The sequence below is a fragment of the Labeo rohita genome, chromosome 22 (genome assembly GCF_022985175.1).
Source record: "Labeo rohita strain BAU-BD-2019 chromosome 22, IGBB_LRoh.1.0, whole genome shotgun sequence".
Taxonomy (NCBI): domain Eukaryota; kingdom Metazoa; phylum Chordata; class Actinopteri; order Cypriniformes; family Cyprinidae; genus Labeo; species Labeo rohita.
Window position 1 is genome coordinate 10,077,105 of NC_066890.1, and position 26,650 is coordinate 10,103,754.

Consider the following 26,650-nt stretch of genomic DNA (forward strand, 5'->3'; position numbering starts at 1 on the left):
GAACTTCAACGGAAAAGTAAAAGAGAGGGAAATTACAGATACAAACCATCTGTTCACTTGTTTGTACACTAAAATGCTTTGCACTTCTGCTTTCACATTTATTTTTGAGACATTTACATTGAGTATTTTGCCTGGCACAGGCAAGCAGTTCACTAATATAGCCTCCATATTTGAAAGTCAATTCATCTTCACAGTAAAACATATTTACATATGGCAAGAACATGTAACAGTCATAACCCATTCTGAGTGTGAATTAATCCTATATTTCATGGTATTAAAAAAGTTATTTTTGGTTTGCTCCTGGATTTCGGGGAAATCCACGGCTCACTGTGAATGGTAGTAAACCAGAGGCCAGGTGTGCAGAAAGGTCACGATATCAAAAGTCGTGGGTTGGTTGGTGAGGTCATCAATATGTATCATTCAGCAATGACAACAGTTCAGTTTTTAATTGTTCCAAAAAAAGAAAAAAAAAACTTCCATAAGAAGAAAGCATGCAGTCTGTCAGCTAATGAATAATGAAGTGCCATAATCAAGCAATGATCGTACCATCTACAGATCCAAACTCTTTCTCGTGGGCGCGCGTCAGGATCTCTTTGTAGAGGATCTCGGCTTCCTTGTACTTGCCCTGTTTCAGATAGCATGAAGCCTGCAGGGAAAACATAGAAGCAATTAATTCTATTACAGGTTATAGATGAAATACAGGATGCTTTGAGTGTGTTTTATTGTGATTATAATCACCAGGTTGTTTTTGGTCTTGGCAACATTTGGGTCATCAGGTCCCAGTTTTTTCTCGTAGATATCTAGAGCCCTGCAGTAATAATACTCCACCTCTTCATACTTCCCCTGATTCTGGCAGAGTAGAGCCAGATTATTCAGCTGCTTGGCCACGTCTGGGTGCTCTCGCCCCAAAACCTGAGTAAGGAAAGAGAGAGGGAGAGAGATATTTACAATATGACTGTCTGGTTAGACAAGACATGGGTTGTTGACATGACATGGCATTTTCACTGTCCCACAAGATAAAATTAATATCATTATAATTAATGTTGTTATTTAAAATGCTCTAAATCATTAAACATTTCTTTGTCCTACATGAAACTGTTGTTATAAAAGCTGCAGTTTTATTAGATTTTTTAACATTTTTGAGCCAAATGTCAAAACTGTCCTTTGGTGTGACTTAATCATGGTTCAATAAATGACAACTTTTATAAATTAAAAAGAAAAGCTTAAAAATGTTAATAAATACCTCTGGCATAATTGTACAAGTGTCTATTTTAGTAAATGGCAATTATTTTTCTCATCCATATATTTCTTAAAGTGTAGGAACTTGTCTCACATTTTGTCTCTGAAAACCATGTCCTCTGGTGTGACACCATATCCTTATTTTAATTCCTGAAAAAACTTTAATTAGTTGAAGGATCCCATTCATGTTCGTGTTACTGAAGCCCCTTGTCAATCCCATGACGTGCACTTGGTCAATTTTTGTCTCAGAATTGTTCAAATATTTAACTTTTTTGGAACCACTATAAAAGTGTTACATTTTGTTGTCCTTTGGTGTGACACCCCTAAATGATTTTTTTCAATTAAAAACTGTATGTTGAACTACATAATCAAGGAATATTATGCAAATGTGTCTTGCAAACTGCTAATAACAGGTTAGCTTGGAATAGCAAGGTCATTAATTGACATAAAAAGGCTGAAACGTCCTATGGTGTGACAGAAAATGTCCTCTGGTGTGACGCATGGTCCAATAAATTACAACTTTTATAAATTAAAAAGAAAAGCTTAAAAATGTTAATAAATACCCCCGGCATAATTGTACAAGTGTCTATTTTAGTAAATGGCAATCATTTTTCTCATCCATATATTTCTGAAACTGTAGGAACTTGATACATTTTGTCTCTGAAAACCATGTCCTCTGGTGTGACACCATATCCTGATTTTAATTTCGAAAAAAACTTTAATTAGTTGAAGGACCCCATTCATGGTTATGTTACTGAATCCCCCTGTCAAGCCCATGACATGTGCACATAGTCAATTTTTGTCTCAGAATTGTTCAAATATTTAACTTTTTTGGAACCACTATAAAAGTGTTAGATTTTGTTGTCCCTTGGTGTGACACCCCTAAATGATATTTTTTAATTAAAAACTGAATGTTAAACTACATAATCATGGAAAATTATACAGACGTGTCTTGCAAACTGCTAATAACAGGTTAGCTTGGAATAGCAAGGTCATTAATTGACATAAAAAGGCTGAAACGTCCTATGGGGTGACAGAAAATGTCCACCGGTGATGCCTGTACTGTCACACTAGAGGACAAGGTCTCTTTAAAAAGCATTTTAAATAATTAAATGAGTTTTTGTTTAACTCCTTTTTATTATTATTTTTTTTATCATTTTCAGTGTTCTAAAATGCAATAATTACATGAATTAAACTATTAAAAAATAATTAAATTAATTCAACTAATTAAAAAAAAAACATGTTGGTATTGTTTGTATAAAAAGTAAACTTTCTTTCTCATTTGATGTGTTCAAAATTAAATAGAAATACTTTAATAACTACCATTTCTGTCCTTTAGTGTGACACACATAAAAGAACCACAGATTTGTTTTTTATCTCAGAATATCTAAAAAAACAGCTGAGTATTGCAATAGGAGAGATATAAATATCACTCATCCTAAAATGGTTTAATTTTCAGCAGTTTTGAACAGACGACAGCAAAGTTCGTCTTGCTGTCAATGTCTTGAAATTGTCCAACATTGACAAAATGGGGACAAAAAATGATGTTAATTATAATTTCATATTAAATAAATAACACTATATGAAAATAAGTGTCTAACAATGAAGATAAATCTCTCTCATGCTACTTATATATTATTAAGAGTTGTTTTTTTTTTTCGTAATTTTCGCTATGTCAAACCATAGGACAAATTTATGGTACAGTTCAGTAAAAATGTAAAAAAAAACAAAACAATGAAATAATTGACCAAGTTAGGGACCCTTTATATTTCCCCAAAGATCAGACTTCATACTACGTAAATATATGCATTTCTTCTTTTTCAAAAACGGTATTTTACAAAAAAGCATTTTTCACTGGCTATTTGTCAACTACCCATGTTTATCACAATAATCAGTTGACAAAACAGGCTTTTGTAGCCCAACAAACAGGCCAAACATTTGTGACAGTACCTTCTCTCTGATCTCCAATGCTCTCTTGCACAGTGGTTCTGCTTCCTTGTATTTTCCTCTCTTTCCATAAAGGACCGCCAGGTTGTTGAGTGTGGCCGCCACCTGGGTTAGTCACAAAATATGGACACTGATTACAGGGTACCATGTGGATCCAGACAGAACGCCCTTGTACTGTTCATGGACCATTTGTCATAAATATAGCAAAAGCTTTCTCAAAAATCACAGGCCCCAAAATTTTGCCTAGCTTTATACAATTATGTGAAAAGTGCGGAGGTTTTAACAGTCGCCAGAGATCCTATACGTCTCTAGCTGCTGTAGTGTTTTGAAGTTTGCAAGGTATTTAAATCACAGAATCCTTGAATGATATTCAAAGTTTTAAGACATTCAGTAGCAAGTACATTATATATATTTTTTTGTTGTTTTGTTGTACTTACAGCTGGGTGGTCATTGCCCAGGGTCTTCTCTCTGATTGACAGGGCATCATTAAGGAGATGAGCAGCTTCCTTGTATTTATTCTGGTCCCTGAGTGAAAGTAATACAATAAAGTATTATTTAGATTTTATTTTAGTAGGTCTAGTGGGCAATCTTTTTTTCTATGGAAGCCTGTTTACATCACTGAATAAAAATAAAAAAAGTTAATTGCAACTTTTTATTCTTATAGTTTTTTTTCTTGCAATTGTGAGTTTACGTCTTGCAATTATGACTTTTTTCTTACTGTGCTATAATTTTCATTTATATAATGTAATTTAAACTCGTAATTCTGAAAAAAAAGTCAGAATTGTGAAAAATAAATTCGCAATTTTGACTTTTACTGGGAATTAAAACTCTTGAGATTTACTAACTCATTTAAAAGAGGGTCCTGCCCAAGATAGGCAGCACATTTATTTACACATAAAACAAATACATTAGTTTACATATACAGAATTACACACAGATCACTCAAAACATTTACAATCAAATGACTCTAAAACTAGATCCTTTAAAATACATTTTAAATTATTCAGTGATACCAACTCTTTGAGCATAACTTATCTTGTAATTGATTAAAAATCAAATGTTCGTAGAACTGCAAGATATAAACTAGCAGTTGTAATTCATTTCTTTCTTCCCTCAGAATTGGCAATTGCGAGACTATATCACAATTTTGAGAAAATAAGTCAGAATTGGGTGAAAAAAAGTCAGAATTGCAAGATTGCATATGAAAATAGTCTCTTTTCCCCCAGAATTGGACTTACACACAATAGTGAGTCTATATGTTATAATTTTGACTTTATGACTTGCAATTGTGAAAAAAAAAAAATTTGCAATGACCTTGTTTTCTTTTTTTATTCAGTGGCAGGAACTGAGCTTCCATATCCTTCACTTAATATTCTAAATTAAATAAAGGAGAATTTGTTTTCCATGACAACGTGGCAAGTTTGCCAAATTTTTTAAAACAGAATTGCCAGTTCTGGCAGAGGATGCTGAAAACAATGAGGAATTAAAAAAATATATAAAATATGACGCAATTTGATAAAATGTAAAGAATGATCAAGTACATCCAAACAAGTAAACAGGCCCAGACAGAATCTGTGGACTTATTTCGTACTTTATTCAATCTGGTTAACCAGCATGACTTTTCTAGTAAAGCTGGTTGAGTAAGTTCTGAATCACATCACTCTAAACACAGCAAATTACTTTACACTACTTATATATTCTGTGGAACACAAAAAAAGAAATTTTTTGTTTACGAATAATGGAAACTGGAGCTTCAAAAATGAAGCTAATACACTATAAAAGTGACATAGTAGTCCAAATGACCTGTGCACTAAATTACAAGCTTTCTGAATTAATAAGTCATTATGTGTTCAATGAAAATACTGACGTCTGTCCTACTTTGAAATATAGCCAAGTTGACCAATTATGCTTTTGTGTCCTTTATAATGCCTGAAAGCTACAGTGCCCGTTTATTCTTATTTTACTCTTTTTGTGTTTCATGGAGGTTTGTAATGACTGAAATTTGCCTCCACATGCACCTACACATGACCAAACACAAACACACCTGTAGACCAGAGCCAGGATGTTGAGCATGGTGGCCACATCGGGATGGTCGTGTCCAGAGGTTTTCTCCAGGTCCTCCAGAGCCTGTTTGCAGAGAGGCACGGCCACCTCGTAGCGGCCCTGAGCGGCGTACTGGATCACCAGGTTATGAAGGGTTCTGAGACGGGCTGGGATCTCATACCCACCCTGCTGTGCGGCAGCAAGCGCGGCGCTGTTGTGCCGGTGTGGGCCTGAAGGGGGCGACAGAGAGCAACATTGTTAATATTGAAAATATAAACTGTATTGTTTCTCCAGCTCCGTTCCAAATGCCATGCTTGTGTTTTGCATCAGATCTACAATTTGGTAACGCAATGCTTCATTGAATATTGGGTAGCACACTAAAATGGCTAAATGAACGTGCAAAAGCAAAGGCCATGAAACAGCCAAGTTCACAAATGTGACATACAGTATCAGTAGTGCTAAATGCTGACAAGCACTAAGGCCTACTAACATAAAGAACAACAACTATAACAATAACTATATAATGATAATGTTTTATAAGATAACGTTCCATAAAGTTATATTTGTCTGCTGTAAACCAAATGCACCGCACTAAACTTTTGTTTTATTTTTTTACATATTTTATACAACACGTATTTTACAAAATAAATTAGATTTTAAAATTGCTAGAAAATATTTAATGAAATAAAATAAAATATAAAATTCAGTTTGAAATAAGATTATTTTGCTTACCCCATTGTCAGATTATTTAGCTTGTTCTAAGCAAAAACTCACTTAATTTTGACTTGTTTTTTTCTGAAAACAAGACAATATTTTTTACTTGTCTAAAGAATCCTTGATTTAAATTTTTTTAGATATTTTGGTGGGAAAAAAGACAAAAAATCTAAGTAAGAAAAGCATTTCTTGCAGTGATAAAAGCCAGATGTCTAACCAAGTTGTGTTTCAAATTTGAAGTTGATATCACAAAAATTGAGGTTCCTGGGAGATTTTGTTAAATTTTGATACGTTTTCCATCAATATCTGTTTTGTTAAGATCTTTATCATTCATCAGCTGGAAAATAATCATTCTGAACGTGATTCTAACTATATCAGTCATTATCGTTATAGTTGTGATGTAGACTTTGCTATTCTTTTAGAATTAGAGTGATTACTACATCATGTCATTTTTGTACTTCCTTACCCTGGTCGTCTTCATCATTGGGAAACAAATCGTCAAGGGCATCTCTGGGAGTCTCACTATTTTTCTCTTCCTAAAACAACAAAACAAACAAAAAAAGATTGAAATATTCAATTTAGCATAATTCTTGTTTATATTCAGTCTTATGTTATTATGAATATATCAATTGAGATAATTTCTAGAGTCAATCGCATCTCTGTCCATGCACTAGTCTTCAAATTTTAATGGCTCCATTAATTCAGGAAGTAACTGCATGAAACAGCCCTTCATAAAATATAAATGACAAGCTGGAGGCAACTGTCATTTTAACAGATAGAGTGCCTTCAAATGCTTCCACTGCAGAAAGAAAAATGAAAAACATTGGACTGAAGTAAAAGAGAGGACTTTCTATTTGCCAGGGAATTCAATTCGCTAATTCATCACACAATAACGATGAGGATCTTTTTTCTAACATCTCCATCCAGCAAAACAGAGCCATCCGTTCACACAGACAATAAATCAATGTTGGCTACACTTACAGGAAGAAGGACATGGCTGATTTCCCAAGAAAAGTCAGGCTATAGCTGCAGAGGAGATTTAATCCAGAAAAGTTCCCCTTTTATCCATTTATAAGTCCACTTAGAATTTTAGTCATGGTTTCTTACACTAAAAACATTGTAATTAATTTAGTAAAAGATGTGTAAATGTATTAAGATAAACATAAGATCAAAGATTTTAGTTATCTAACACTAAAACTACAAACTTTAAATGAAAGTATTAGAAAAACCTTAAACTTCTGCTACCTGCAACATTTATCATTTTCATTTAATTTAACTTGATGTACTAAAATAACTAAAACTGAAATAAAAATGATTAAAAACTATACGGTCATTTTAAAAATAAACACATAAATAATAATACTTTAGCTAATTCATAAAGTAACTGGCATACACATCTCAACACATTTTCCAAATATATTTCCTAAAAATTCTAGAATATAAACAAAATCTATTGTAGTAATAATAACAACATTGAAAAAAAACCAACAACAACAAGACTTAAATTTTCTTAAATGAATAGATACAATATTAATAACAAATAATGACACTAGTTTTAAGGGAATTTTTTTATGTTGTTTTAAAGGGGTCATCGGATGCAAAGTTCACTTTTTCATGATGTTTGAACATTAATGTGTGTTGGCAGTGTATGTACAAATCTACCCTATAATGATAAAAATCATAATACAATAATTTGTAAAAATAATATTCCCTTTTTCAAATCGAGCCATTCTCAGATGCCGCTCCCACGATAGTTGATTGACATGAACGTTTTACCTCAGATCAGCTGTAACAGTCCAACTTCCATTGTTTCGATGCCGGAGCAGGGATGTAAGTTAGACAAGAATATCTCTGATTGAGCGACTGAGGTGTTGTGTTGCTGGAATTTTATAATGAACATCTGAGCCACTGAAGATGCAGTAGATTATGTTTGTTTGTGAAGAGAATGCACCTCCCGATCTACATAAATGTGTCTATGTTCGCACAAATCATTTGTGAACCAGCTTCACTTACAGCAGTAGTGTGTATAAGGTTTTTTTTATGAACCTCTGCAATCACCTTTCCTAATAATGTGCTAGTTAGCAGCTGAAGTAAACAGGTTCGTCACTCCACAGAGAGTAGAGAGGGGCGGGGCTCATTTGTATTTAAAGGAACAACCCCTTAGAATGAGATGATTTTTGCAGAGCTCATTTTGACAAGGTGAAAAGGGTGTTGTTTAACACAACCATTGAGAATTTTTAACCAAAGTATATTATAGGCTTTTCATTAAGACCCTAAAGAATCATACCAACTTGTGGAAAATGGTCATCCGATGACCCCTTTAAGTAATTCTAGTACTTCAAATTAAACTTACTTTATTTTAGTTAATGTCAAGGGAACATTTCTTATATAATCTAATATTGTATCTTATTTCTTTCCTTCTGCTTTAAAATAATTGAAGATTAGGTTTATTTTTAGCTTTAGTACACAATAACAACACAGAACAACACTGCAGTTTGAACCTGGCCTCATGAAGTGTCTAACTGTAGTGTAAAGTTGGGCCTCTTTTCATATATTATTTCCTACAATATTAGAAAATAAAAATAGACGTCAAGTGAATATAATTTGCATGATATTTGCATGTAATTTTGTTGTTTTCTTGTGCCAGTATATGATGCTCCACCCTTATAGAGACTCACCACTGGTGAGACACCATCATCATATTTCTTGAGCTGGTTCATGAACTCCAGATGTTTCTTCTCCTCCTCCAGCTGGGCGACGCTCTGTTCGCTCTTCTGGAGTTTCTGCTGGGTGTTGGCCAGCTCATCCCTCAGCCACTGGTTCTCCTGACACAGCCGTCGCACCTGAGCCCGCAGCTTCTGCTTCTCTGACTCCACTGCGTTCAGGTGGTTGGACAGGGCCATCATCACCTGAACACATTATCGTGACTCTTATACACAGATAACACTTATCCAGTGTTTTTTTTACTCTCAACAATGCAATTGTGTGACTTATTTTCCAGAAAATACGGTACAGAAAAAATGTATTTACTCTATTCTATACTATATATATTTACTTTATTCACCCCACCTCAGCCACCTCATAATGATGTCGTCCCTCACCTGCGCTTCACCCAGGCCCAGCTCAATCATCTCCACAGACTTGCGGAGCAGGTTGGACTTCTCATGAACCAAACTGGCCTCCTCATCTTTCTTTAAGCACTGGATAGTCTCCACCAGACTCTGCAGGATGGAGTTGTGTTCGCTCTTGAGAGCTTCCAGACCCTGAATCACCAGTTTAGTGCTGGAGATGATCTCCTCCTGCGTCAGCTTCTCTAGTCTCTCCTCATGGGGGTAAACCATTGTGGACATGCTCTGATGGAGGTCAGGGGGCCGCCTAAAGGAAAAGGCACAGAGTTGAGGGTGTGGACTGACGTGAGAATTATTTCAATTATATCTGATCATTTGTGCACTTTAAATGGCAATGTATTGTCAAACATGTTAATCCAGTTCTAGAATTGGCAACAAATGTGCTTAAATGTCCAAAAAAAGAAAACATTATAGAACATTTGACAAGAATTATTAATTGCAAGAAAAACATACATTTTAAAAACAACAATGTATACAAAAATTAAAGGACATCATCGCCATGAACCTTTAACCATACACTACAGACATGTGGTTAAGTAACATTTTTACTCTATACATGAGTTTATACAAACATTAACTCACAACTAACTATTTAGAGCAGGGGTGCCCAACCCTGTTCCTGGAGATCGACCTTCCTGCAGAGTTTATTTCCAACCCTAATCAAACACACCTGTCTGTAATTATCAACTGCTCCTTCAGATCCTAATTAGCTGGTTCAGGTGTTTTTGGTCAGGGTTGGAGCTGAACTCTGCAGGAAAGTCGACCTCCAGGACCAGGGTTGAGCACCCCTGATTTAGAGCAGCAGTTCTCAAAAGTTGAAGGTGTCCCAAAATATTTCTGGTACTTTTGCTGTAATGACAAACATGCTCTTTTTAAAGCTTATTATTATTTACAGAAACTACGTTTGTCAATAATTTAAAATAAATAAGTTCCAATAACCAAGTTACAATACTTGAATGCTCTTTAGAGTTTGCACTTTTTATTACCAATTTTTTTTACCAAAATGATTCACCAATTAATTACCAGTTTTCTATTAATTTGTCATTACAGGGTTTTTACAGGTATTTTTACTCACAAATCAATTTCTACAGATTCAGAATTTTGGAGCTTGACATAACTACAATAAAATATTCATTACAAACATCATATAAACTTTAAATACTACTGGGAATGTAGGAACCACAATATTATAATATGCATCATGAAAAATTAATATTAAATTTTAGATGTGCTAAAGATGCTTCTTTAACAGTCTTATTAAATTATGAGTTTTTAGACTAAGCATTTGTTACATAATGTGGTTTTTTAACTTTTAATAAAAAAAAAATGCTCAGGAAACAGGAACAACTTAGGAGGAAAATACAGTCTACAAATGAGAACAGACAGAGAATAAGAGAGAACCGAGGGCTTATAAGCATGATCCAAACAAAAGGAACTAACATAATTAATCAGACAATAGCTGAACAGGATGACTGACTAAACGACGGAATGAACTCATAAACACAGACCTGACACAAAACATAATGCAACAGAAAACACAGAATAAATATTACAGTAGCTCAAACTCCTGGAAGGCGTGTCCATGTGCTGTAAAATAGCCCAACAGAGCAGGGAGCACAGGGATTCTGGTGGAGAGCGAGTTGCAGGAGAAGGGCAAAACAAAGTCTAAAGTCCAATAAACAAGTCCATGGGGGAAAGGAGGGTGGAAGGAGCCAGTAGAAAGCCAGGAGCAGGAGGAGCTATTTGTTGAACCAGAGGCCAGCCAGGACGAGGCCCCAGGTTGGAGTTGAAGATGGGAGGAGCCATAGTGCTGACAACTTGATGGAAGGAATCTTGGGGACAAGTGAGAAAGGTAGAGCTGGAGGGAAGAAGAGGAGCTCGATGAAGCCAAAGGAATGGAGGAATGAGGTGAGGCCAGAGGAGTGAAATCTAATGGCAGAGTCAGGTCAATGACTGACCAAGGAGCTAGAGGAATGAGGGCTGTTGGGATGACGGGCTATGGTGGAGACAAGAGTACACGGAGCTCAATCAGAGCACCCGGATGGCACTGATTGAGGCTGAGCTGAGGCAAGGCCGAGGAACTGTCTGGTGTTAGGAGAGGAGATGGGAGAGAGGCTGTGAAGGAACAGGCAGAACCAGCAAAGATGCAGGAAAATCAGGGCTGGGCGGAACCAGCAGAGACTTGGAAGATTCAGGGCTGTGCGGAACCAGTGGAGGCTCAGGAGACATAGAAGACTCAGGACTGGATGGAACTGGTCACATCCTCTTCAAAAACATTAGTTATTTCATATTCCAGCTGGAGGCTGAAAGGCACGAGGTGAATCAGAGTGCCTGGATAGTGCTGACTGTGGGTCAGCTGAGGGACTGACAGGAACCAGTGTAGGCAGGGCCAAGGAAGCTGGTTTTTGAAGAGGAGTGGCAATTGGAATTCAGGAGGGAACACAGGAGAACAGGAACTGGGTGGAACCAGTGGAGACTCAGAACTGGACAGAACCAGTGGAGACAGGAGAAATAGGGACACACCATCTGCTCCCACACCTGGTCAGATGTCAAATCAGGCTTGGGCTCCCATGTGATGGTCGGCTCAGTTACTCTTTCTTGCTCTATCATCATGGCAGGCCCAAGGTCTGCGTCTGCTGTGGGCTCTGGCATCAGCTCCATGAAGTGTGGGAAAGGCAGCTGGCTGGCCTCTTGACTTGGAGTGGAGCTAGTGAAATCCTCCTCCACGAGGCAGATGGTGAATCCTGAATTGTTGTTCACAAGCACTCGATCCACGAAAGTGGCAAAGTTCTCTGTTAGGCTTTTTGCCGGAAGGTGTGCCTTAGACCAGTGGTTTTGAACCTGTCCTGGAGGCACCCTAGCCCTGCACATTTTGTATTTCTCCATCTATCACACCTGATTTAACTCATCAGCTCATTAGTGGAGATTGCAAGACCTTAAGAGGGTGTGTCTGATATAGGGAGACATACAAAATGTGCAGTGCAGGTTTGAAAACCACTGCCTTAGACCTTAAGCTGCGTTCACACTAGCAGCGACCTTTCGCTCCTGAAAGTCACTTTTTGTTGCATTACTGGACACGCCCCATCCGGTCGCCAACAACCTCTGTTGCTCGTCACCTACAATCGCCAACTCTCCATTGAAATGAATGGGATTGTGTTGCTTTGTTGTTGTGTGGTGCTTGTAGTGTGAACTTTAGTGTGTGATTAGGATGAACAGCAGATCTAAAATGTTCCTGGTATGGTTCTCCAGCGAATGGCTGTTCTGCTACAGGTAGAGCAGCTGGATGTCGAGCAGGTCCATGAGTGAGGAAAAAAAAAAAATGAAACCAAAACAAAGAATTTTTGAAAGAATGACACCACTAGAAACTGTTTTAGTCCATTCGTTTGTTATGTTATTTGGTTGATGATGAAACTCTCTTGATGAGGAATAGTAATCACAAGTGCTTTGGAAACAGGAACAACATAGGAGAAAACCACAACCTACAAACGAGAACAGATGTGAGGTGTGTTAAGAGTAACTAAATCTGCTCAGAATAACGTCGGAAATCCTGATGTGTGGGGGGAACCCTGAAGACAAACGTGTGTATGATCTGGAGATTATAATGTAAAATGAAACAATATCCAATCAGAAAGCGAGCCGACAGAAGACGGAAGCATAACAAACACTGTCATGGTGCATATATCATATACATGAAAGAAAACAATTAAATTATCGATCACAATTACCTTCATGCTATAATTCAACCAAAATTCAACTCCTATTTGGATACCCAACTGACCAAACTTGTCACAACAGTAGTTTTAAGTTTAAAAATCTGCTGGGTGTAAATCATTTACATTTACCCTGACAACATCAGTCTCATGCTGTGATACCCTTCCATTCAGCCTCCAGTAGGTCATGTGATCCCACTCAATCAATAAAGCCTTGCATCCAAAACACTGACCAATCACATGACGGATAATGGTCCTTTCTGTCTTTTAATAACCAACAAGTACAACAATGAACAAATGTTCTATAATACATCAACAGTCTTTAAAACAACAACATTATGAAATCACACACAATATATTAAAAGTTGCATTCATGTCGTTGGTTAATGTGATTATGCCATTTACATGTCAATTTCCTTTAATGAAAATCATTTACTTACAAGTTAAACCTTGCTCTGCTGCTAGTCCTCTGTTAATAATTAACTAGAAAGGAACAACAAAGACAAGCCACAGCTGTTAGAAATAAAATTCCCACCTGTTCAGACTTTTATGGAAACTACAACATTAAAGAAATTATTCACCCCCCAAAAAATGAAAAACTGCTGAAAATGTCCTCACCCTCAGACCACCCAAGATGTAGATGAGTTTTATCTTCATCAGATTTGAAGAAATGTATCATTCCATCACTTGCTCATCAATGGATTCCCTGCAGTGAATGGATGCCCTCAAAATGAGCTGATAAAAACATCACAATAATCAATCCACACCACTCCAGTCCATCTGTTAACATCTTGTGAAACCAGAATCTGCATGTTTGTAAGAAACGAATCCATCACTAAGACATTTTTAACTTCAAACCATCGCTTCTGGCCAAAATACTTCTCCAATGATTCAGGTGAAATGGCTCACTTTTACACTGAAGGAAGCATTATTATGGATTATGGACTTGTCTTTTAGTCCAAAGCAACTGTTTAAAGTTAAAACGTCTTGATGATGGATTTGTTGGAGGATTGCGATGTTTTTATCAGCTGTTTGCACTCTCATTCTGACAGCACCCATTCACTACAGAAGATCAATTGGTGAGCAAGTGGTGTAATGCTACATTTCTCCAAATCTGAGAAAAAACAAGCTCATCTACATCTTGGATAAGATGTTAAAGTTAAAGTTGATAGTCTGGTAGTCTATAATGCTTACAATGGTGATTTTTAGCTTCAGACTATGATTCCATCCAGTCAAACGTTTGATATTTTGAGTTGATTTTTTTCATTGCGTATGGTTTTCATTTGTCGCATGTCTCCTAGCAACCTGACACATGTTTCTGCATGAGTTTGTTGTGTTTGGAACAACTTGAAAGTCTGTAAGTATGTGATCCTCGGTCGTTTAGTATATGATTCCCAGTTTTTCTTTGTAACCACTTGCAAAGTCGGCAAGCGCCTAAAATCTGTTCAGAGTGAGTGAATGTATCCCAGCTTCTACTGAACTAGCCAGTCATCCCTCTCCAATATCCATGGCAACAAAGACACAGAAATAGAACACAAATATTGAGTCAGTAATCAAATCTGAGAAGGAAAACACAAAGTAGATATTACGCCAGCATGGCTGTGCTATTAAAACGAACAGTATTAGTTTAGTATTATGTTATGACTAACAGTAATGAAAAATGTTTGCTGTTTTCCGTATGATAAACATTGCAGGTTAAAAATTAAAAATGAGAAAATTAAGATGCATGGTAACAGTCCTCACATCATAATGCAGAAAATCCCATTATTACTGTAATGAAAAAAAAAAAAAAGTTTATTACTAACTGTTCTGTCTGAAAAAATGCATTGACACATTACAGTAATGATAATGTGAAAACTGTACCAATGCTAAAAGTAGACTTTCTGTACTTTTCTAACTAAAATAGTTCAAATTTCTTCCATTTGATTCTGGGGTGAAATATGACCTAGATGTGTTTTCACTTCACAAAGATTCAACTTCACAAAGATAATAAATAACACATAGACTCCATTGTCAGTGCTGCATTTAAAAGATACTGACTCATCTTTTGCTCTTTCCAGGTGTCCAAGTCTTTCCAAAATAACCCATCATTAAAGGATTATGATGAATCTTCTGTCACTGCCATTATGTCCAGATGCAACCATGTGGATTCAGTCTTTAAACCGCTCCATGTCCTGTATTACTACACCGAGCAAAGATTTCAATCAATGCTTTGATTCCCTAGATGCAGAAACCTGATACAAAGGCAGCTAGTACATATCCAGTATTCGTGAAAAACTACAGTCAGCTTTGTGATTCAGTAATTACGAGTCAATGGGAAAGGATTTGTTTCCTAAATGTTTCAGTATTCTCTGATATATAATAACAGACTAGAGCTAACACGTGATTAATGGCCTCTAATGCATATTACAGGCAAGTCCTTACCTGAACGATTCAAACCTATCTGGGTCAGAGACAAATAAGAATGTCCAAAATAAATTACAATAAATCTAATGTACAACATGGTTTATTCAACTTTATATAGTTTTAAAAGACTTTTGCTCCATTTTCAGCAACTGTTTAAATTTAAATTCCTTACAACTCAACTGTACAGATCTTATTTTTAACTAAAATGTCATTATATTTTTGGGGAGTCGCACCACATGACATTTTACAATGTGAACTAACCTTTTCTCATCATAAACAGGCCACATTTTTTAAGAGACCTGTTGACCTTGATGCACAATCATGAGGGAAATCTTTATGATATCATTTTCTTTTTATGATTTCTCTGTATGTTTCTGCATTTTGGTTACACAACATTGCTGTGAACAAGCAGAATAAGAATAAGAAAAAGAATAAGAAAAAGCATAATAGAGGTATAAAATAAAAGTTTAAAAAATGATGTAGGATTTACTTTTCAAACCATTTTCACTCAAAGTAAATTTCACATTGAATTACACGTGAAAAAATTAATTTCAGTGTTAATTTTTAAATTTTCAGTTTTTAATATCAGTATATGTATGAATGCATGTGTGAACTGCATTTTTTGCTAAATATATTCTGTTCATTTGTAGTTCAGTGTTTGATGGTTCTGTCTATATTATGTTTGCTAATATTGCTCAGCCTTTGTGGTTTGAATTAGTGTCTGCTGTGCTGTTGCTTACATGTGAAATAACATTTGCACCTTGTAGAAGAGCTAAAAATGTATTTTTAACTGGAGCACTTAAAACACCTAGCAATGCACTGGCATTGTGGAGTTGAATTTTGCAAGCACCACTCATATTTTCTTTAAATAATTAAAACTAAACATCATCAGATCAACCAGACACTAAACATCACAATCTAACATTAATGCCCTCATATACTTTGCAAAATTCAGCACTGATGTTTGTGAATGGCAGTGAGCGTGTCATGCAAGTGGCTCTTATCTAGTCTGCATTATTGACATGAACTGTTTGCTGAAGTGAGGAGTGGCCGTGCCTACAGGCAAATGCTCTAAACCTCTTCCTCCTGATGTATAAAAGGGCCAGTGGGCATGTGAGATACAAAACAGTTTGAGATTAACTCAAAATATAGGTTTATATTATAGTTTAAGTCCTAATCTTAAATCCGCAGAATTTAACATTTTGTTAAATTTGTTGTAATATATATATCTTGTTTATAATGTGTAATTTTGTAAGTTGTGGGTCTGTGTGTTTTTGCAGTACTATTCATTATATCATTATATAATGCATAAAGAATTGTGTAAATTGTTGTATAGTGTTTACTCTTTCAAATTCTGTTGTATTTATGTTATATTTAGTTGTATTTATATTTTAATGTATCTTATTTGTGTACTTATAATGTGTCATTTTCTAATTACCTGCATTTTTTGTAATAATAACTGTATTACTGGTGTAACCTGTCGTGAGTCAGGTTAAATAAGTCAGTACTTATATTTTTGAAAATATTAAATAGATGTTACCACATGGAAACTATTTAAGAACATGTCACAACATTGCAAATAGTAGAAAATTATGTGTTTGCATTATGATCTAACAGACATTACGTGTACAGGGTGTTGTCAGAGACAGTAAACATTACATTCACTGTACTGAACTGAGTGTTTACGAGTATGAAAGCATGTATAGGGTGTTAGAGCAGGCATTAGATCAATTGTAATACTGTATTCTAGGTGCCTGTGTGTAGATGAGTGTGAGGATGGGGTGTTGTCCTGATGCATAACTGCTGATGCATGTGTGACACAGTCCATAGGTCACTGTACAATCATTTGAGTTTATGACACATTGTCCGAAAAAAACGCAACCCACATCACACAATACACTAGATATTCCTTAACAGTATCAAAGAAACAGATCAAACCGCGGTTAAAACGAATCCCTAGAAATCATTTGCTTACTTCATAACACGCACCCATGTAAGTGTAAGCTTCCTGGACAGTACAGTATAAATGCAATGATTACCTCAGAGTATTAACACAATGACATGTATTATTACAGACACTCTCTGATCCTCATTAACATATCATAACATACCTGTTACGATCTCCGCTGCGTCCACTGCACTAATGTACGACACCGTATTAAATCAAGGCCAAACTAGGACAAAATACATCCCATATCCAGAACCGGACTAGGAGAGGTCAGCAGCACCGAGCACCGGACCGGCACTGCGCACTTTCTGCGGCTGCGCTCAACCAACCCTACTATGGTGAAGGATTGGCTCATTAATATTAATTATGTTACGTGACGGTCTTTACTGATTGGCTGAAATGCACTAAGTGGGTGGCATTCAATAGAAAGCTGTTGAAGTAACCTACGGACTTGGTTATGAATATTAATGAGATTGTGTGACTGGACATTTCAGGAAGATTACCAAGCAACGTCAAACGTCACATAATGAATATTCACATGGCATTGAGAAGAAAAATATTTACAGATACATTTAATTTAAGGCAAATGTCTCATAGATCATGTCTGGATGGAGCTGGAATTACAGTTTAGAATCTAGTTTAGGATCTAGTCTAGTTTAGATTCTAGTTTAGAATCTTAAGTGTGTATATAAGATTTCCACATGTAAGGTTCACATTGCCTTCGTTTTATGGCCATGCCACTATTACTTAAGATTATCTCTGCGTTCGAGTTTATAAACAGAAAGGTATTCAATTATAATAAATATTCCTGAAAAGAATAAAACGCTCGCCATAATAATGTATGGTGACGGATGACGTCAGATCACAGTTTACTTTGATTTTACCGCCATCTGCTGGAAGAACCACTGATCTATTTTATTTTGTTTTATTTTTTTATTGCAGAAAAGAGGAACATACAAAACAATAACAAAAAGAACATTCAAATAATAACAGTACAAATTATTAAAAAAAAAAAAAAAAAAAAAAAACATATTTCTGCAGTCATAGATCTTAGTCCAGCTATTTTTAACTCTTTGATCACATAGGGTTACTATTATGCATAAAAAAACTTATACAACATTGATAGGAACACTAAGATAAAAAAAGACAAAAAATACATATTTCTAAATTGTTACTTTTTTTGTAAAATATAACTTTTTTTTTAATTAGCACTACCAGTATTACAACATAAGTATTGTAAGTTTTCGTAACATTCGTATTTTTAATTAAGTGCAATATTTTGTCATTGCAACATTTTTGTGTCATTTTCACTAACAATTGCAAATATATATATACTATATTGTAAACCTAAGTTACTATTGTGACCATCAAAATGTTTACTCATTCTATGACCACACTCAAAAAAACTGAATATATGTGAATTCATATATTGATACAAGACACCTTAAAGATAATGTGTACCAAAAATAGTTGTCATATCTTTATGTGAACATACTTTCGTTTTGAAGATTGATGCAGCCATCATCTTCTCAAGGTAAAAACAGGAAATAAAATGCTCTGGTCATGTGACAATTTGCACTAAACATATGAAACTGCACATATTTAATTGAGACCCTTAATTTTTTTTTTTGTTTTTCATATTTGCAGGAAGTGCACTAAAACATCAGTCAGTACGGTTTTTAGAGCTTTTTAAATAAACTTTTTACGGTCACTATTGTGACCGGGACTAAATGGGTTAATGTAGCCTAGTATGTAGGAGTAGGTCATCTGAATGGTGCACTTATATGCAATAAAGACTATACTCATCACTCATCAAAGTACAAGAAGTAGAAAAAATGTGTGGGTGCTCTCATACGAGTCACTCCTATAATTTCGCCATATTGAAATTACGTCACCAACAGCGCATAAGGTCGGGGAGAATTTTCCCGCTCTTTGGTTGCCGCCTCTTTAGGCACCCTAGTAGCATAGTCATGTTTGACTTGTATGTACTCTGTCGCAAATCTCATCACAAAAAGAAGAATGTTTGGTGAGTAGAAATTAAGACAATGGACTATATAAACATTATCGTGATTTACGCCTAAGAAGCTGAAAAAGAAAAACACAAGCTTAATCATCGGTACTCCATACAACAAGGACAGTTTAATGGAGAAAATACTGAATATCGATGCCCAAGATGCTCCCTTTGTTGTTGACTAGGTAACAGAGTTATTCATTGTGTAGAGTACTCTTTAAAACTATCAATGTGATTCACTGAACTCAAGAAACGATCGTGTTGATTCCCGTCGATAGATGGCAGTGGTTAAGGTACACTAAGAAAAGCAATGCTAACGCTAGTCTACAATACAACTGAACGCACATTTAATGAGAAAATCTCAATAATTAACATAATAATACTTACCATAGAACGTAATGTAGTGGTGACACTGGACCAAAAAAACAGCCATAAGGGTCAAAAATTTATATATCTGAATACATAAGCTTTCCATTGATGTAGGACAATATTTGGCCAAGATACAACTTTTCGAAAATCTGGATTCTGAGGGTGAAAAAAATCAAAATATTGAGAAAATCACCTTTAAAGTTGTCCAAATGAAGCACTTAGCAATGTACATTACTAATCAAAAGTGAAGTTTTGATATATTTACGGTAGGAAATGTACGAAATATCTTTAGGGAATAATGATCTTTACCTAATATCCTAATGATTTTCGGCATAAAAGAAAAATTATCATATCATTTGGTAGATCTCCTCATGTTTAACAACTTTGCCTCAAGAACCATTGCTGTCAATCAGATTGTTTATTAATTATTCACAATTATGTGAAAAACCTACTTTTGCAAACTAGTCCTAGGTTTTTTGCTCAATCTTGATCAGACCACTGCAGTAATATTCTCCGGACTCTCTAGATCAATAATTATCAAAAAAAAAAAAATGTTGAATTTTGTCCTTTGGTTAGCTATAAGAAGGTCATTTTGAAAAGGGGTGTGGCCACGTATACCCAAAAGCCTATAAAACCTAAACAAAAACTCAAAACTTTATGAAAATTGGTGAAAACGTGTGTCAGATGATTCTTAACAAGCATGCAAAGTTTCATGGAGATCGGACCATAGGTGGCGCTATAACAGTTAAAAAGGCTTCAAAAACACAAGATTTCTATGGTAAATGGCCTCAAAAAATGCTCATCTATTCACACAAACACTAGATCTTCATATCATATGATATATTCCCTTATTCTGAACAACTTACACCTTAAAAGCTTTATTTGCTTGAACCCCGGTAATTGCTGCTTGCAGCTATATTGTCTTCTTGGTTTTAGAACAAACAACACAAATGTATTTTTATTATTTGTCATTTATTTGCACAATCCTCCAGTAAGTATTTATCAAATACTGAAAAGAAAAAAAAAAATGTCTGTGCACTCAACAAACAGAACACACCGGTTCACTTTCTTATTTTCATGTTAATGTCTTAAAACAAAACAAAAAAGAAAAGTCTATAAAAGAGTTCAACTCCTTTAAAAAGGGAAATAGAAAAACAAATACTAATAGTAAATGTTAAAAAAATCACAATGCAGCCATGGTTAAAATCATTTTAGTATTTGTATGACAATTCAAACCAGTATAAAGGATATGAAATGGCAGTATACCGTACGTTTATGTACACACGTTACAGAGAATAGAAGAAGAAGAGAAGCTTTCCTCAGTGGTTCATTCAAAATCAATACTGTCGAACTTAAAAATAAGCTTTGTGCAAATGTCTGCATTTCTATATGAAACAGACAGATCAAATATTAGTGTTCTCTCAGTTTTACAGATTAAAAGAAAAAAAAGCATCTCATGTTGCCCTAAAAGTAGTGCTTAAAAACAACCAGAGGCCCAAAATGGCTGAACAAACCTAAGCAGTCCACCTCAAAAAACAAAACCAGTACAAAAACTAGGTTAAAACATAGAATGAAAAGAACGGTAACAGTTCTATTCATGAAAGACATGAAAACATCGATTTTATGCACAATGTAACAATATCATAGTTTGCGCTTTGGCTGTAAAATAACGCCACAAGCCGTAACAGCAAACTCAATGAAATTAATACTGAAAACCTCTTTCTCACACACACACACACACACACACATTCAATCACACAGATACAACCACAGGTAAAGCTGCAATCACCCTCCCTCAGTATTTACAAACAGGCAATTTTTGTAAAGGGACTTTTGAAGAGTGAGAAAACATAAACAGATCCACCACAGAAGTTACAAAAAGTTGGACCGGACGTCCTATTATCATCCCAACAATCTTTTAGTATGAGCCCTTATTAGCCGGCAGTAACTGGACCCTGTATTCAACACACAAAGCCTTCCAAAAACACTGGTAACACGGTCACCGTGAATGGTCAGAGATGGCAGGTAGAAATGTTAAAAGAGTAAAAAGTGAAAATATCTGCTCAATGCCCCACACAGAGGGAATAAAATGATTTAAAGGGCTTTTTAAAGCATTTAACATTTTACAAACTGAGATCTCCCTTTAGTTGCACCCACACAAGCTGCCTTCTCCATACAAATTCCAAAGGACCACACTAGTCCATATTTGTTTCCATCCCCTAAACACGCTTTTGATATTCATCCAAGTAATGAATTTATAAAGTACTGTATTAAATAACCAAAGCCACTTTTCTTAATCTAAAAATGTTCATGTTACTAAAATTTAAAGAACGTGCCCTTTAGAATTCACAGCTACACTAAAATCATTTAACAGACAGCAACATAACCCCCTCCCACCTGTTCTGTGGCCCCTCCCACTTGCAAATGAGCCCGTTCCATTTGTCATTTATAGGAACAGTTCACCCCAAGTTCAATTTTCGGTCATCATCAATTTAAGAACATCAAAACTGGCACAGAATGAGATGTAAGAGCTGCTGAGAACTGTTGCTCACACAAATCTGTCATAAAATGGGCGAACTATTCCTTTAATCTCTCCCACTTGTAAATATTAACACGCCATTACCAAACCCCACACAAACTTTTAGAATACAAATTCAATTAAGCTCACTTCATAAATCCCACCCTATAATATTGTACATAGAACAATTATCAACACGTAAAATTTCACAGAAATAATAACGAACTCTAACCCAACAAAGTGCAAACTAAAGCTGCCGTACGTGCTGGTACGATTCCTACCACATGTGCTGCTCATCTTAAAATAAAAGACAGCGTTTGTTTCCTTTCACCGCCAAAAGCAACAAAAAGGACAAGTAACATCACTAACAACATTTCTGTCAAGGACACAGGCTTTCAAATTGACCATTTCCACAGGAAAATCCATTTGTCTCTTTTATCCCCCCATCCGTAAACTCCCCTTGAGCCGGAGAAGCTTCCGGAATGGCAGCAGCAGGTCACATGGGCTTGCTGTAGCCAAAGATTCCTACAGGGAAGTGTTTCACATGAGTTGGCCACTGCGCGGCGAGCTGGAAAAACTTCACGTCATGCCATTCAACGCCATCGATGGACACTGCAGAGACAAAAATAAAAATGATTGCTGTTAGAAGTCACACAGTATTACTATATCAATACCCAGTGTAATATTCTGCAGTCATGTCTTATCCAAAAATGTAGTTCACCAAATCTAGTCTGTTTGGAACAGTAAGGAAATCTTACAAAAATAAGAAAGAAGTCTCTATCATTATTTGATCAAAAATACATAAAAACACAACAGTAATGGTATGAAATATTGCTACAATTTAAAATATCTGTATTCCATTTTGATATATTTTAGTGTAATTTATTGCTGTGATCAAAATATCAATCCAGTCTTTAGTGTCACATGATCTGCTCAAGAGACATTTATTACCTTAAGTTGCTGAAAGAAGTTGATTAATATTTTTGTGAATATTTTTTTCTTGCAATAACTTTGGTAACAGGGTTGAATGGTCATGTTTGACTTTCCTCATGCTCTTTTCCAACCTCATTTCTCAATGAAATGGTTTACAATATGTCGTCCTGGGCAGTGATCAAGATTCTTTGGTGTTTCCACTAAACTTGGTTACACTTCATTGTTTCTTGCAACAACTTTGGTAACAGGGTTGAATGGTCATGTTCGACTTATCCTCATGCTTTTTTCCAATGTCATTTCTCATTGAAATGGTTTACAGAATGTTGTCTAGGACAACGATCAGGATTCTTTGGTGTTTACACTAAATCTAGGTAACAACATTATTCTTGCATTGATTTTAATAACAGGGTTGGATTTTCGTGTCCACCTTATCCTTATGCTCCTTTCCAACCTCATTTCTCACTGAAATGGTTTACAATATGTTGTCCTGGGCAGTGATTAGGATTCTTTAGCATTTCCACTAAACTTGGTAACACTTCATTGTTTCTTGCAACAACTTTGGTAACAGGATTGAATGGTCATGTTCGACTTATCCTCATGCTTTTTTCCAATGTCATTTCTCATTGAAATGGTTTACAGAATGTTGTCTGGGACAATGATCAGGATTCTTTGGTGTTTACACCAAATCTAGGTAACAACATTATTCTTGCAATGATTTTAATAACAGGGTTGAATGTTTGTGTCCGATTTATCCTTATGCTCCTTTCCAACCTCATTTCTCATTGAAATGGTGTACAATATGTTGTCCTGGGCAGTGATTAGGATTCTTAAGCATTTCCACTAAACTTGGTAACACTTCATTGTTTCTTGCAACAACTTTGGTAACAGAGTTGAATGGTCATGTTTGACTTATCCTTATGTTTAAGGATTATCCTTATCCTTAAGTAATTTCTCAAGCTGATTTTTCCAGTATGTTTTGATGAATAGAAAGTTCTAATGAACAGTATTTTATTTGATTTTTTTTGTAACAATATAAATGCCTTTACCGACACTATCAGTCAATTAAATGCATGCTTGGTGAATAAAAGCGTTAATTTCTTAAAAATCTCTTATGGACACCAAACTTGAACTGTTGTTAAAATAGAAACTCATTACATCACACCATTTTACTAAGGACCCATGGAAGGTGTAACTTCAAATACTACATTTAGACAAGTGATCACAGGGTGGCAGTAGAGTACAACCAGCAAATTATGCATTCACTATGATAGTGCTCTACTGGGGCTTCTGGGCTGAATTGTTTAGGTTTGTGTCTGTGTCTGTTTACCCTTCAGCATGGTGTGCTGGTGTTTAGCGGTGCAGATGAGTCTGCTGATGCTGTCTATCACTTGACTCTTTGAGTCCACATCCTTCTCTTTTGGCTTCTTGCTCAGGAAAATCACTGAGAGTGGAAGGAAACCAGATGTAAAGCAGCAGTAACAGAACATGGAAGATAAATTAAACACTTTCACTGCTTAACTAAACACACCTTTCTTGTTTTTCTCTTTCATGACAACAGTCATGGCCATTCCAGGAGGAGGTGTTGGCTCTCCTCCGCTGGGGATTCGGGAAACCTGCAGTGAGCGGAAATTACTCTTCAGTGTGTTCTTAATCCCCACATCTTTTTTCTCGCCCTCTTTCTTCTTCTCTGCACCCTGTAACGTCCAGTAGTCCACTTGAAGACCCATCACCTCACCACCGGTGCCTGGAGAACTGCACACAAATATGTCTGAGATATAAGTTTGCAGTAAAAGATGTCTTTTTTGCTGACACAATTGGTCATGTTTGACGTTAGTGTTTGTATTAAACTTGGTAACACTATATCTTTTCTTGCAATAACAGGAAATTAACAGGCAAATTAACAGGACAGGTAACAGGACTAAATGGTGAAGTTCAACTAATCCTCATGCTTATTTCTAACCTCATTTCTCTCTCATTAAAATGGTTTGCATTATGTTGTCCAGGGCCATGATCAGGATTCTTTAGCATTTACACAAAACTTGTTAGCACTATAACTTTTCGTGCAATAACTTTGGTAACAGGACTGAATGGTCATGTTCGATTAATCCTCATGCCTACTTCTATTCTTATTTCTCATTGAAATGGTTTATCAAGTGTTGTCCGGGACAATTACCAGGATTTTTTAGTGTTTCCACTAAACTTGGGAACACTTCATTGTTTCTTGTAGCAACTTTGGTAACAGAGTTGAATGGTCATGTTTGATTAATCCTCATGCTTACTTCTAACCTCATTTCTCACTGAATGGTTTATAAAATGTTTTCTAGGAAACTGACCAAGATTCTAGTGTTTCCACTAAACTTCGTAACACTATATCTGAGTGCCCAAACTTGGTCCTGGAGGGCTGGTGTCATGTAGAGTTTAGCTTCAACCCCAATTAGACACACCTGATCCAGCTAATCAAGCTCTTACTAGGCATACTAGAAATTTCTCGCCATGTGTGTTGATGCAAGTTGGAACTAAACTCTGCAGGACACCGGCCCTCCAAGACTGAGTTTAGGCACCCCTGAACTATATATTTTCTTGCAATAACTTTGGTAACAGAGCTGAATTGTCTTGTTTGACTAATCCTCATTCTAATTTCTAACCCGTTTCTCTCTCATCATAATAGTTTACAATGTGTTGTCTGAGGCCATGATCAGGATTCTTTAGCACTTACAGAAAACTTGCTAGCACTATAACTTTTCGTGCAATAACTTTGGTAACAGGCTGAATGGTCATGTACTAATCCTCATGCTCATCCTAGACTAATCCTCATGCTTATTTCTAATCTCATTTCTCACTGATATGGTTTATGAAATGTTGTCCGGGACAATGACCAGGATTCTTTAGCATTTACACTAAACATGATAACACTACATTGTTTCTTGCAGCAACTATGGTAACAGGGTTGAATGGTCGTGTTCGACGACTTAAGCTCTTTTCCAACCTCATTTCTCACTGAAATGGTTTACAAAATGTTGTCTGGGACAACAATCAGGATTTTTTGATGTTTACACTACATCTAGGTAACAACACTATTCTTGCAATGATTTTGGTAACAGGATTGAATGGTCATATTCGATTTATCGTCATGCTCTTTTCCAACCTCATTTATGATATGTTGTCTGGGACAACAATCAGGATTTTTTGGCATTTACGGTACGCTATATTTGCGCTACAACGTTTCACAAGCGCATACATAGTTTCTCGTACCCTGCTCCAGAGAGACTGGCAGAAACAGAGGGGGATGATGGAGGGGTGGAGGTCATGTCTTTTCCATACGGTGTTCCCGTCTGTGCTGGAGGTGAGGAGAGCATGTTCACACTGCCCACCATCACTGCGTCATCAGAGTCCACTGTCAGATGACACAAGCACACAAACATGCATCAGTCATGTTTCACTGCTGTTACTGTTTTCATTGTGTTCTGGACTAAATGTAAATCCTACCTGATGTAGATAAGCTGTGCTCCACAATTCCCACTTTTACCAACTGCAAGAAAACACATCCCAATCCTAAATTACTCAGTTGTTTCAGTAGTATTTTCCGTATGCATAGAATATCCCCAAAACGTGTAACACAATGCATTTTCAATGTGACGGAATGAACAACTTCTAACATCTCATTCTTGATCGAAATGCCAAAAA

The 26,650-nt window shown here is 36.0% G+C and overlaps 2 protein-coding genes across 9 annotated transcripts in view; both read right to left on the reverse strand.

Annotated features, from left to right (window-relative positions):
* klc4 (kinesin light chain 4) overlaps nucleotides 1-17,454 on the reverse strand; it is a 36,393-nt gene extending 18,939 nt beyond the window's left edge. For 4 of the 5 annotated variants that reach the window (XM_051094422.1, XM_051094424.1, XM_051094426.1 and 1 more), the window contains exons 1-9: nucleotides 17,299-17,454; nucleotides 9,045-9,318; nucleotides 8,622-8,852; nucleotides 6,410-6,479; nucleotides 5,231-5,459; nucleotides 3,624-3,711; nucleotides 3,190-3,291; nucleotides 739-912; nucleotides 547-646 (exon numbers count right to left, since the gene is read on the reverse strand). In XM_051094422.1, the coding sequence (XP_050950379.1) occupies nucleotides 547-646; nucleotides 739-912; nucleotides 3,190-3,291; nucleotides 3,624-3,711; nucleotides 5,231-5,459; nucleotides 6,410-6,479; nucleotides 8,622-8,852; nucleotides 9,045-9,293 (1,243 nt within the window). In that variant the 5' untranslated portion in view covers nucleotides 9,294-9,318; nucleotides 17,299-17,454. Of the gene's footprint in view, nucleotides 1-546; nucleotides 647-738; nucleotides 913-3,189; nucleotides 3,292-3,623; nucleotides 3,712-5,230; nucleotides 5,460-6,409; nucleotides 6,480-8,621; nucleotides 8,853-9,044; nucleotides 9,319-13,221; nucleotides 13,265-17,298 lie in introns of all 5 variants that reach the window. The other variant, XM_051094423.1, reaches the window with a different exon arrangement.
* Nucleotides 17,455-20,468: 3,014 nt separating this feature from the next.
* Nucleotides 20,469-26,650, reverse strand: part of si:ch211-126j24.1 (phosphofurin acidic cluster sorting protein 2) — a 78,565-nt gene continuing 72,383 nt past the window's right edge. For all 4 annotated transcript variants that reach the window (XM_051094777.1, XM_051094775.1, XM_051094779.1 and 1 more), the window contains 5 exons: nucleotides 26,453-26,495; nucleotides 26,219-26,360; nucleotides 24,495-24,718; nucleotides 24,294-24,407; nucleotides 20,469-22,645 (listed from right to left, as the gene is read on the reverse strand). In XM_051094777.1, coding sequence (XP_050950734.1) covers nucleotides 22,530-22,645; nucleotides 24,294-24,407; nucleotides 24,495-24,718; nucleotides 26,219-26,360; nucleotides 26,453-26,495 — 639 coding nt within the window. In that variant the 3' untranslated portion in view covers nucleotides 20,469-22,529. The remainder of the gene's footprint in view (nucleotides 22,646-24,293; nucleotides 24,408-24,494; nucleotides 24,719-26,218; nucleotides 26,361-26,452; nucleotides 26,496-26,650) is intronic.